The 13,195-nt window shown below is 42.2% G+C and overlaps 2 protein-coding genes and 1 pseudogene across 4 annotated transcripts in view; 2 read left to right on the forward strand and 1 right to left on the reverse strand.

Moving 5' to 3' along the window:
• The window catches only part of EPN2 (epsin 2), a 110,867-nt gene extending 102,790 nt beyond the window's left edge, over positions 1-8,077 (reverse strand). Inside the window, exon 1 of one of the 3 annotated variants that reach the window (XM_036741623.1) lies at positions 7,871-8,077. The gene's annotated coding sequence lies outside the window, so the exon portion shown is untranslated. The remainder of the gene's footprint in view (positions 1-7,870) is intronic. The other 2 variants (XM_036741624.1, XM_036741625.1) reach the window with 2 other exon arrangements.
• On the forward strand, positions 6,898-8,401 carry LOC118841629 (basic salivary proline-rich protein 1-like). Its single transcript, XM_036749205.1, has 2 exons — positions 6,898-6,964; positions 7,527-8,401. The coding sequence occupies exons 1-2, from the start codon at positions 6,898-6,900 to the stop codon at positions 8,399-8,401; spliced, it is 942 nt and encodes a 313-aa protein (XP_036605100.1).
• Positions 8,402-9,354: 953 nt separating this feature from the next.
• LOC118841636 overlaps positions 9,355-13,195 on the forward strand; it is a 61,866-nt pseudogene continuing 58,025 nt past the window's right edge.

Consider the following 13,195-nt stretch of genomic DNA (forward strand, 5'->3'; position numbering starts at 1 on the left):
ATGTTTGGCGTTATCTTAATTTTAGAATTAAAAAAAAAACACTTTGAGAGGCCTTTCCTAGAAGTTTGATTTCAAAAGGGACAAGAGATATAGGATGGTAGCTTGAGAGGATGTTAGAAGCAAATCAAGTGGTTTGGTTTTGCTTTTTAAAGAAATGAGAGACATATAGACCTGCCTGTACATAGCAGGAAAAGTCCCAGTGGATAAAGAGGTTTGGGGGCGAGGAGAAGAGAAGGTATGCAGCAAGTGATCAAAAGGGTAAATAAAACAAATTCCAGGGGATGAGATAAACAGGCAGAAGTAAAGGACAAGAAGAAAGTTCACCTCTTCCTCAGAGAATAGAAAAAAGGAGAGAATAAAAGATGTTCAAGGAATTAAGAGATATAGAATTAGGGAGGAAGGTCAAGACAGATAACTTCCACCTAATAAATAAAGTATGATGAGAGGAAGAGGGAATTAGTGTGGTCTAGGTCAGGGGTGGGGAACATGTACCCCCATTACATTATTCATTACAGAACTAATTAATAAACAATTATTAACTTAAAAATAAACAACAGCAATTAATTAATTAAAATGATTTGTTCTGTAAAACTTGGACTCAGTCAAAAGACCACACTCAAGGATCTAGAAGGTCACATATGGCCTTGAGGCCACAGGTTCCCTACCCCTGACTAGGGGATTTGAGAAGAGGTTTGGAACAGTCTATATGAGGAGAGGGGGTCTCTTCAACTACAGTATAAGCTTTTTGAGAGTAGAAACCATTATCTCAGTCTTTTATTATGAAATCAGGACAGAGTGGTAACATTATTAATAGGCACTCAAATACCTGATGCCTAAAAAATGTTGGGTTTCATTTTATTTGTCAATTTCTACTCCCTACTATTATTTCTCCTCCATTTAAATGTTTAACCCTTTTTTACTATTGCATATCTATTCTCCTCTGAGTTTTTGAAGAGGTTATTAAGTTACAATTATAAAGCCCTGGTGGTTTTTATGCTACAGCATAATGGTAGGTATTAAATGACTGTTGTTTGCCATTATTTTTATTTGTATACCTTTAGGCAACTTTCAATCTATGTAGAGGTAGTCACATCCCAATTACCTTCAATTATTTTGTAAGACTAGATAAAACAGTATATTTCAATTCACATTTTTCAGCATTTTCTTCATTTTCCACTGAGGTAAAAATGCCTAATTTTAGCATTAATTTGATAAATAGCTACAATAGCACTCAAGATTTACCTTTTAAAAAATGGGCATTATATGTTATACACCATAACTTCCTGAGTGCAAAGGAAAGCACACGATATCTGCCCTTAAAGAATTATTTGGACAGTAGTAAATACACTATTTTAAAACTATGCAAAAACCTTCCACTAGTCACCTGTCAATAATTCACTTCATGCATGTTACCTCAACAACTCATATCTATAGCATGTATAGCAGCTGCTATTTATTATTTGGGGGAAAAAAAGCAACCAAACATTTGCCACCAAAAATGATGTCAATCAAGACTGCAGGAGGATGAAGAGTTCCAAGGATTACCTCCATTACGTACTAATCGCAATACACTACCTCAAGCTTCCACAACAGAGATCTTTACTTCACAGCATAAATTATTTGCTCCAAGGAAAGCATCAGTACAAGTTTTAAAAGGAATTGTTTTTAATGTATTAGATTCCATTGTAATGCTGATTAAGGAAAATGGTTCAAATAAGACCTCCAGAAAATTGAAAAATACCTTAAGAATTTACTTTTCAATTTACCAAATTACTTTATGTTCATCTTTGTGAGAATCACGAAATCTGATTTTCAACACTCTTGCATTTACATCTTTAAAAGGCACAGGCTTCCTTTTCCTTCACTGAATCGGATTAGAGGGAAAAAAAAACCTTCACATTTGTGATCAATGAAAATTATAATCAGAAAATACCAAAACTAAATCCCCTTTGCAAAACCAAAATGTATTCCTGAATTTGATCAATTTCAGAGCAGTAATTAGGAGCCTTTAATCATTATTTTTTTTTACTATGCCATACTCACTACTGTAATGTTTGCTTTGAAAGAAGCAGAAAAGGAACCTGCACTCAAAAGCAACTACAGTTTAGTAACAGTTTTAAGGAGACAGCATTCACTATAATCAATAATCTCTCAGATTGAAGCTGGTCTTGACCTTATCTATTTATTGTTAGTGTAATCTCAAAAAGGATCATTACATTTCTAAAAGCCACACACACACACTCTATTCCTTGAAGAGTGTAGGCTGCTGGGAAGCCCCGTGGAATGTTTTGCTTAGAATAAGTCCTGAGTTCGAATCCTGCCCCAGAAAGTTACTTAGCTGTGTGACCCTGAGGAAGTCATCCTTTCCTAGCCTCAGTTTCCTCATCTGTAAAATGGGAATAATAAGCACCTACCCCCTAGGGTTGTTCCTTTTTTTGAGACAGTATATAAAGTGCTTTACAAATCTTAAAATCCTACATAAATCGTAGTTATTATCATTATTAGTGTACTAAGTCACCTGTTGTCTAGAACATTTTAAGACAACATTCTTCAATATTACAAATCCTGCCCTACGTTAATACTAATAGCTAACACTTGTACAGTGCTTACTACGTGTGGCACTGTGCTAAGCATTTTACAATTATCTCATTTGATTCTCACAACAACCTTGGGAAACAGGTGCTATTATTACCCCCATTTTACAGATAAGGAAACTGAGGCAAACAGAGGTTAAGTGATATGCCCAGAGTTACACAGCTAGTAAGCATCAGAGGCCACATTTGAATTCAGGTCTTCCTGACTCCAGGCCTCTTCAACACCCAGCTGCCTCACATAACAAGCTAGTAGAGCGAAAAAAGCTATGAAACATTTTATAGGTGGCAAAAAAATCCCTGTACCTGTTTGACTACTAGGTGGTATAGCAAACAGATCTCTGACTGGGCTCTGCGTTAGAAACGTCTGAGCTTAAATCCTGCTTACAACATTGATCAGTTACAGTTACGTGAACCAGATAAGCCTTTAACCACTCTCAGCCTTACTTAACTGATCTGTAAAATGGAGATAACAGTAACTAGTTTTATAAAGTTGTGAAAATCAGATGAGGTAATCTATGTAAAGTGCTTCACAAACCTTGAAGTGCTATACAAAACGAGTAGTAGTTAGTATTGTTTTGAATGAATCCCTGAAAAAAGTAAGGCAAAGTTTTTAGCATTTTAGCACTGGTACAGGTCTGGACTGAAAGAGACTGATAGACTATTAGAATTTCTAGAACTAAATCCCATGAGCTTTAGGGTTTTTTGGTTTTGGTCCACATCTGCAATTTCATTGGTATAGGGAGCTCCCAATGAGAAAACTCCCATATATTCAGATCAGTCACTGTTGTGTAACTTGCTATCTATGTTATGGAGGACTCTATGGCACTGAGAGGTTAAGTAACTTGCCCTATGTGGCACAGGAAAGAGGTACGTGTCTAGAGTTAACACTTGAACCTAGATCTTTTTTAAAAACTCTGCAGTCTGCCAGCCTGCCGCTCTCTATCTACTCCACCATGCTGTATCCCCTCAAATTGATTTTTTAAATAAGCTAGAAGCCTTTCCATTATTAAGCTGACTGCTCCTCAGTTTCATTTGCCTGTCAGCTGCCACGGACCCATTTAATTCTGGCCATCCAATTCACAATTTATGATCATAAACTTCTAAACAAGCATGACTATTCCCACTAAAATCCAGGCTGCTCAGTATAGGGGTGAAAGGGCTTGGTTTAGAGTCCAAGGCCCTGGTTTGGATTCTAATTTTGCTTCTGGCAATATGTGTGATCTTGGACTGTTACTTAACCCTCAGTTTTCTCATCAGTAAAATTAAGAGGTTGGACCTACATTGCCTCTAAGGTCACTTTCATTTTTAAATCTATGACCCTATGATCCACTTGAACAATTCCCTTTAAGTTCTAAACAAAATTTTAGTAGTTCCTATATCAAGTTTTAAAGTCAAAAGCCTATCCTATCATCAGGATACCTACAGTTTCTTCAATATATTCAAGAAAAATTCAGCCTTTTTAAAAGTGATGCATTAAAAGGCCAACAGTTTACATGATATTATTAAATGTATATGATTAATCAAATAATTCCACAAACCAGAAGTGCCCATGCTTGTTTATTTAATTTCAATTATTCCTTCTCAATCAACTTTTTATTTTCAGCTATGGGGAATATGAGCGGTGGTAAAGTGGCTCAGGGGATAGAGCACTGGACCTGAAGTCAGGAAAGCCTGATTTCAAATCTAGCCTTACTAGCTGTGTAGCCCAGGGCAAGTCACTTAATCTGTTTGCCTTAATTTGCTGGAGAAGGAAATGGCAAACCACTTCTCAGTATCTTTGCAGTAAAGTCCACAGGGTCACAAAGGATGGAGATGACTGAACAACACGGGAAAAATGACAAAAGAAATTACAAAATTTATCTGAAAATATATCAGTTTTTAAATAATATAGCATCTAACAGAAGCAAAACAGATTCTATCCAAAACCATCTATCCAAAAAAATGTAAGCTATATTCAATATAGTGGCTCTAAACTTCTGTGGAACAACGCGAATATGATAAAATATATTTCCCAGGCCTTTTTTTTTTGGCCATAGCCTCAGGTTAAAGTTCTCAGAAATGTTTTATCCATATAGCTGGAAGAATTTCAACAGTGAAACAGCTATTACCAAAGATTATGTTTTAGAATTTAATATTCTATACTTGAAGAACACTATAGTATAAAGCAGACCATGGGGTCACCAAGCCTGGGCATTAGTTCCAGCACTGTTCCCATCTATGTGATGCTCATCTATAAAACGAAGGAAGTGAACTAGATAAACTCTTAGATGCCTTCCAGGTCTAAACCTTTTATTACTCTGAACTGCCTTTGGACACTTGCAAGGCAGCTTAACACTTAGCAGCCTGGTGACCAGGACAAATTATCTGCCCTAAGCAACGCTCCAAAGCTAAATTACAGACAAGTTTGGGGTTTTTATTTTTCCACGGGTGAAGACAATTCCCTATGCTAAAAGAAATCAAAAAAATCACAAGATCCCAGATTTGCAGATGGAAGGGGCTAGTACAGTTTAGTCCTTTACTTTACAGAGGGGACTGAGGCCTAGAGGTTAAATAATTTGACTTCACAGAGATAACCCCACTATACCATGAGGCAAACTATCCACAGGTGCAGACCTTCGCACTCCCTTCACCCCCAAAACAATTGTTCGTAGTTGAAATTTATACTTCCCTTTATGAAATGTTACAAATGCTTCATCTAGTGTCAGAAAGGCAAAAGGTTTAATATAATTTTAAAATTATTTGAACTATTTATCATCACCTTAATGAAGTCATAACACTAAAGAAATACTTGATTTGCCACACAAGACACTATTACATATAAAGTAAATATATTTCTACACAGGAGACATTTTTCAGATTTAGTTAAATGAAGTCAGATCTTAAAGTATTTTAGAGTTTAAAAGTTTTATGTTCTATTGTTGCATTGCTGGTGGAGTTGTGAGATGATCCAGGCATTTTGGAGCATAATCTGGAACTATGCCCAAAGGGCCACAGGAATGTTCATACCCTTTGCCCCAGCAATACCACTTCTAGGGTTGTATCCCAAAGAAATCACACAAGCGGGAAAGGGACCCATATGTACAAGGATATTTATAGCGGCTCTTTCTGTGGTAGCCAAGAATTGGAAATCAAAGGGATGCCCATCAATTGGGGAATGGCTGAACAAGCTGTGGTATACGAAGGTAATGGAACACTATTGTGCTGTAAGAAAAGGGGATGATACGGACTTCATAAAAACCTACACCACATAATGCTGGGTGAGCAGAGCAGAGCCAGGAGAACACTGTACACAGCCACAGATACATGGATTCCGTGAGGACCAACCCTGACAGACTTCGCTCTTCTCAGCAACACAAGGTGCAAGGACAACTCCAAAGGACCCACAATGGAGAATGCTATCTACATCCAGAGAAAGAACTGTGAAGTTTGAATGCAGATTGAGGCACACTTCATGCTTGCCTTTTTCTCTTCTCTTGTTTTTGTTTTTGGGTTGTTTTTTTTTTTTTGTTTGTTTGTTTTGGTTCTGTTTCTTCTTTCTCATGACTCATTCCATTGGTCATAATTCTTCTCCGCAACTTGACTAGTGTATAAATTAATTCAATGCGAAGTTATTCGTGGTAGTTATATGATATTCCATGCCGTCTTGGGGAGGGAGGGGGAAGGGAGGGGAGAAAATCTGGAACTCAAAATTATGTAGAACTGTCTGTTGTAAACTAAAAATATAATAGGTTGGGCCTATCACTACAAGATACTTACAAAAAAGATACTTGGCTTTGCAGGTAGTAGGAACTTCATAAATCTTTGCCCATGAATGAAAGTAAAGTCCCATCTATCAATGGAACAGAAAATTAAAACGAGGAGCAAAACAACTCTCTACAAAACTCCAGAATGACAAATTTACCCAGTAGATTCAATTCATCACGTGTGACAAAATCCCAAATATAACAGCAAGTTACTGCATTCAATGGTTTATAGATTATCATCAGATTCTCCTGGATGAGTTAGAGTTTGTAAGAAATTTGAGAAGCAATATTTAAGCCCGGTCAACGTTCAGTCAAACACAGATGAAAATTTAATTAACAGTACAAACAAAAAAAAAAATACAGAAATTTTCCGTGTCATTTAGATCTCAGTTATCACGGTGATAGCTAGAATTTCTGAATAAGTTCCGTTATCTGGTGGTAAATGGGGAAGCAGAGATTGTATAAACTCAATCTCCCTCTCACCCCCACCAAAAGCCCAACTCTCACTTAACCAAAAGTTTCCACCGTTCGCCTTTTAGACCTGTGAACAGATGAAAACCATGGTTCTCACCTTTTCCTGCGCACCTTTAGTAGAAGTGCTGAAGACACAAGAATTTCGTATAAAACGTGGGCAGAAAACATAACCCCAGTAATAACACCTGACATTTACATAGCGTTTTTAAGGTTTGCAGAACGCTTTACGTTTTATATCATTACATCTTGAGCACTAAAACAATTAGTATAAGGTACCAATTCGAAAGACTGCCATGTGGCCATAAACTATTAGCTTTCAATGCCTGAATGAGGAAAAATCTGCTTGGAGAGAGCCGTGGGGCCGCAAAAGCCATATACATAAGAACTTTGGGCACAACAACCCAAAGAAGGGGTTTAAAAACCTGTTGGCACCTCCCCTACTCTACGGCAGACTGACCCGCCAGCCTTCTCAAACAGTCTTAGCTCACCTTAGAGCCCGGGCTGCCATGATCTGAAGGCAACTGTGGTGATCTGCCCAAATGGGCTACTTGGGGGGACGGAAGGGGGTGACCGAGAGGTGACTAAACAGATCGCGGGTGCGGCGCTCACCATCCCCCCCGGGCAGCCGGCCCGGGACCCCCGACCGAGCTCGCTCTCACACCCACACAGGGAACAAAAGGCAGCCTCAGCCCCGGGGCTGGAGGGTGACTCTCAGCTCGGGGGAGGGCTCAGGGCTGGAGAAGCCGCACCAGCGACAGCCCGGCCGGGGAGCTACCGGGATGCGAGGGGAGATGGGGGGATGCGGGAGGGAGGGGCACCGCTCCCACGCCCCCACCATCGCCCCGCGTGGGGGGAGGGGCTCGGGCCCGCCGGACTGCCCCCTCCTCCCCACCCCCAGCCAGGCTGAGGGCGTTGGCGGCTCCTCGAACCTCGGCCCCCGCAGCGGCCGCCGGCGCCCGAGCACTGGCTCCGAGGCTCAGCTCCCGCGCCGCTCCCCGAGGAAGGAGAGAGCCGAAAACCTCCCCGCCTCCCCCTCCTCCATCGCCGCCCAAAGCTCACCTTCTTCTCTTCTCCTCCTCCTCCGGTCCCCCCCCGCGCCGGAAGCCCAGGGGCCCTCAAGTACAGGGCGCAGGGGGAGGAGGGGATGAAGGGAGGGAGCCGGAGCCTAGTGAGGGGCCACCCGCCCAGCTCGCTAACAGCCACCGCGTCTGCCTAGGTTTGACACCCACACACCATCCAACATGGCGGCCGGGAGGGGGCGCGCCTGACTGCGTGCGCGCATCCGTGCGTTCCGCGCCCCCTCCCCCCCCCCCGCCGCCTCCCCCGCTCCCTACCCGCCCCCTCGAGCAAAGCGGATTCGCGCGCCGGAGCGTGCGCGCGCCTGCGCGAGGACGCGCTCCCTTCCCCCCGCCCCCGGGCCCCCCAACCCCAACCGCCTCGGTCAGGCCCCCTCCCCGCTCCTCCTTGCCGGGGGCGTGGGGGGGGGGCGCTGCCGCGTGCACGGGAGCCCCGCCTCTCTCTCGGCCGCAGTACTCCTTGGCCGGGGCGGGGCCAGAATCAGGAGCTGACCGACACCCAAACACAGTCTGAGGGAAAAGAGCACCCCCCCCAGCCTCAGCCCCCAGCTCCCTGCCCCACTCCCCCCAATCTCCTCCCCCGATTTGGCTTCGGCTCTGCTGGGACGCAGCTGCTGTCCTCCACCCCCGGCAGACACTACCCCTTTTCCCGAGGTCGTGCCTCCCTCCCTGGGGCTCACGGGTGCCCCTTTCTGGTTTGGTTCCCACGCACCACTCCCATTTCCCTGACCGGGAAACTGAGGCACGGCCCCAAAGAGAAAGCACCCTTCTCCCACCCCCAGCACCCGTAGGTCCTAAGACAAGTCCCTGGCACCCACAGGCATCCACCCCGTCCATCTAACCTGCGTGTCCCCTAGAATCGGGTCTAGCAACACCGCCCGTGGCCTTTCCCCCATTCCATGTCATCCGCAGCCCCGGACTGACCGAGCTTTCCTTATCAGAGGAAGGAGCCGCTAACTCCGGAATCCTCGGGCCCTTGGGACCGTGCTCCAGATGCTTAACTTCCTTCGGCCTCAGTTTCCTAGTCTTTAAAAGGAGCTTGGATTAGTTTCCGTCTCGGGCCGCGAGGGGCTCTGAACCTAAGACCGACATCAGCAGCGAGCTTGATCGAGAATCCATTCATTAAACACTTACTTAGTGCCAAGCACTAGGGACACACGGACACCCCTGAAAGCTATACACGCCTTTGAATAGCTTTGATTTCACCAGAGACTGTTGCATGAAGGCGTGGGACGCAGAGGCATGTTATTTAGACATGCACTCAAAGATAAATAGGAATACAAGGTAGCAAGTGTCAAGTGATTCTACGTGCTTCACGAAAAGTGTCCAGTTGAGGAAGGATAGGTCTGTAAGGGCTGGGGCAATTGGAGAAATCTGTCAGGAGCTGTCCATCTCATATTGGTAGAAAAAGGGGGGAAAAAGCAACCTCTCTCCCCTCCCCTTTTACTCCCCAACTCTTTACCCACAATGCCCGAGCCATTTTTATTTGTTCCCCACCCCCGAAACCCAAGGTTAGTATTTCATAGTGATGATGATAGTCCGACTGACTTTATATGGTGCCTTACATATATCATCTCACTTGGCCCTAACCGAACTCTTGTGGGGCGCTATTATTGTCTCCATTATGCAAATGAGGAAACTGAGAAGTTAAGTGATTTACCCAAGGTGTTGCCTAGCTAGGTATCTGGATCAAGCTAGGAACCTGGCTATTCCTGATTCTAGTTTTGTCTTCCGCATCACACTGCCTCCCAAAGACGAAAGCCCTCCTCTGGCAGATCACATGTGCCTGTCTGTCAGCCTCGACCTTAACAGTCTCTTAGACAGCAGGATTTTGGTCTTATCTACATTTCCCATGGGGCAGCTAGGTGATCAAGTAGATCCAGTACCAGGCCTGGAATCTGGAAGATTCATCTTTCTTTGTACAAATCTGGCCTCAGATACTTACTAGCTGTGTGACCCTGGGCAAGTCATTTAACCCTATTTGCCTTAGTTCCTCATCTATAAAATGAGCTGGAAAAGAAAATGGTAAACCACTCTTTGCCAAGAAAATCCCAATGGGATCACAGAGTCGGACATGACAACAAATAGTTTCTACTCCCTAGTAATGCTGACAATCAATTAACATCCCCAGGGAACCCACACTATCCAAGGCAATGAGTTAGGTTGAGGAAGATACAGAGAAATATTGTGTTGTATTACCTGCCTTCAACAAGTTTGCAATTTAATTGTCAAGATAACAATAGGCAAGAAATTCTAGGAACCCAAAGATATAATAGAGATTGTAGAAGCTAAGAGAAGAGAATGATACTGTTGGGTCAAGGTGGTCAGAATAAGCTTCAATTAAATGCAGAAATAGATCTAGCTAGCCCCCTTGTATGTACAAGGTACCATGTTCAGCTGGGTAAGATATAAAGAGAGGTAAGCCCCTGCTTTTAAGAAGTTTACAATGAAGTGGGGTGCAGGAAGAAGAGCTATATGAAAATAATTATAACTTAAGGCAGGATATGTTAAACACCATTAGAAAGTTACAGAATGTTTTGAGATTGCAAAAGAAGGAAAAAAATCATTTCTGCAGTGGGTCAAGGAAGCGCCCCTGGAGAAAGCAGGCCTTGGAGGATGGGCTGGGAAATGCTATTTTGAGGGAAATTAACCATGAGCTGATAGACTTTGAATGTTCTAAAAAATGATATTAAGTAAGAGTACCATCAGTCTGAAAATATTAGTGTACTTTTTAAAGTATGTAATCCATATAAATAATCCAATCCATATAAAATCTGGGGGTCCTTATTCCAACTCACATTTAAACTTTTGAGCTGGTTGTCTAGAGGGCTGGCTATATCTTCCCCCGGCAGGGTTGTAGGGACAATGCTAAGAGATATGGGGTATCCTAATACTATCAGTCTGAGCCCCATTCTAGTGCATTCTTTTTAACATCGATTACTAGTGCCAATTAGTATCTTCTCAACATCATCAATTCCATTGATTAGTGCTGCAATGTCATTTAATATTATCATCGATTAGCTTTAATCTAGAGACGTTAACTGAGAAGACATAGTAAGAATAGAAGTTACAGTTACCTCCTCCTGAACCAAGGACCTGTTTTCCACTAAATCACTTCAGTCTCATTACAAAGTATTCATCCCACCAAGTTTACTTCTAAATGTTTAAAGTTACCCCTTTACTTGCCAAACACCCTCGAGTATGACATCAATCCACTTTCTGGGCTGGGGACTTAAAGTCATTCCTCAGGATTGTACTCTTCACTAGGATTAGCTTGCCAGCAAAATTGGTAATGTTCCTGGACCTCCTTCTAGAGAATCACTCTTCTGACCTTTCAAAGTGAACAAGATCAAAGGTATCTATGATAGTATATCACCTAACAGCTGGGAAAAAATAGACCTAATAGAGATAGAACAAAAGGGCCACATGCTTACAAGCCCACAGCTCTTGCCACCAGAGCAAAAAGAGGTCCATTGAGTTGGTCAGTGTCTTTTCATACGCATACTCAGTTCCTGCTCAGTGGTTGTTAGGGGTGCATCTGACACCAGTACCATGTTAGTTATTTCAGTGTTAGGATGCAAGGAGGATGCATAAGTAATTGAATGGTTAACAAAAGGAGTTTTACTTAGACCTAATATAGCAAGGATATGTAACAATGGCACAGTAGCACTCAACTACTACAGATGTGGTCCCCTCCTCCATGTCCATATGATCTACCAGGAAGTAGCAAATCAGAAAGGTCCCCTTATTGGGGGGTAGGCATAGAAAAGGAGCTTTTATTCCCCTAGGTGACCAGGAAGCCAGGTAAATACAGAGAGAGGCCATTGGGAAGCTAGATCAATGGAGGCACAACTTGAACTTTGCCCCATTCCTGGGATAATGAAATCTTAGCTTTGTCCCTTTTACCTAGTCCAAGTTAGGGGAAAAGGTGAGGGCAACCCTGGTAGACATTAGACCTACCACAACAGCCAATCAAAAGGTCCTCTATGCCACATATGGACAAGAAATATCCATAGAATGGATGTGCATGCATTCACATGAAGGATTACATCATGCAGAGCATATTATGCATGTTCATAAGGACTAAGGTCTCACCGGCCAACCCCTTCTTACACTAACTTCTGAAAAACAGTTTGCACATTATAAGGATGTTGTCAAATACATAAAGCACTAGAAATCTAAAGCAGCAAATGAAGCATTTAATTTACCTCTCTCTTTTTTTGTGTCATTCTTCCTTATCATGTGTGTAACAATAAATATTGATGCTGGGGCACTCACATCTTCCCTCTCTAATAAGGTGCCTTCTCAACTCCAGACCCCCTCATGAATGAACCAGTTTCAGTCTTGGGGGATCCCAGCTGACTAGAGATAAGAATTGGGCTCTTTCCTGAACTCTCAAGCTCTTTACATCTCCACTCTGGAACCCCAAGGGCGAAATCACTTAATATAAGTCTATTTAGTCATTCATCTACATGAACTAATGCAGAGTGAAGTAAGAAGAGCCAAGAAAATATAGATATATAGTGACCACAACAATGTAAAAAGAAAGAACAAAGACATACACACTAAAATTATAAAGAAAAGCATCAATCAGAAGAGATATGATAAGACATTCCTACCCTACTCCTTTGTGGAAGTGAAAGGTTCACAAGTATGTACACTTCATGTATTTTCAGACTTTTTTGATGATCAATAAACCAGTTAAGCTGGCTTTATTTCTCTTCTTTTTTCTTTGTCTTTAAAAAATGTTATTTGTCTATGGATTTGAGTCTTAAAGAAAATGAAAAGGTTAGGTTGGTAGGAAGGGTAGAAAAGTATGTGTGTATGTGTGTGTGTGGTGGTGGTGGGGTGGAAATATACATGGGTAAAAGCATAAAACAGGCATAAGCTCTTGCCTGACCCTTTTGTTGAAATGGGGAAGCTATTTTCCCCTTGTCCAATTTTAACCTAGAAAGATCAAAATATTGTTTGTCCAATCAAATATCTGTGGCTCAGATAGTTACTGATATTTCCAGACCAAGTGATAGTTTTTCACAGTCCATCTGAACCAACACAAGGTAGAAAAGGAAGCCATGAAGCCACAGATATGGATGCTATTATAACTTCTTATGGCTCCCATTCTCTAAATTCTATTTTTGGTTGGATTGGAAGGGTAAAAGCGATTATAGAAAAGTGAGAGAAGTGCTCCAACCATCACTTCTGTGAACCTCTTGACAAGGCAACATGTCATCAGAGAAAAACCCTCAGGCTTTTGTAGTTCTAGTATTAATTAAATTGATTAATAAACTAATAATTATAATTGGTATTT

The sequence above is a fragment of the Trichosurus vulpecula genome, chromosome 1 (assembly GCF_011100635.1).
Source record: "Trichosurus vulpecula isolate mTriVul1 chromosome 1, mTriVul1.pri, whole genome shotgun sequence".
In the NCBI taxonomy this organism is placed as follows: Eukaryota; Metazoa; Chordata; class Mammalia; order Diprotodontia; family Phalangeridae; genus Trichosurus; species Trichosurus vulpecula.

Excerpts from the sequence above, each read along its gene's own strand:
- LOC118841629 (XM_036749205.1), top strand. The coding sequence starts at position 6,898 with ATGGTTCTCACCTTTTCCTGCGCACCTTTAGTAGAAGTGCTGAAGACA. Across the intron at positions 6,965-7,526 it reads ACAAGAATTTCGTATAAAAC|CTCGGGGGAGGGCTCAGGGC; the intron begins GTGGGCAGAAAA and ends GGTGACTCTCAG.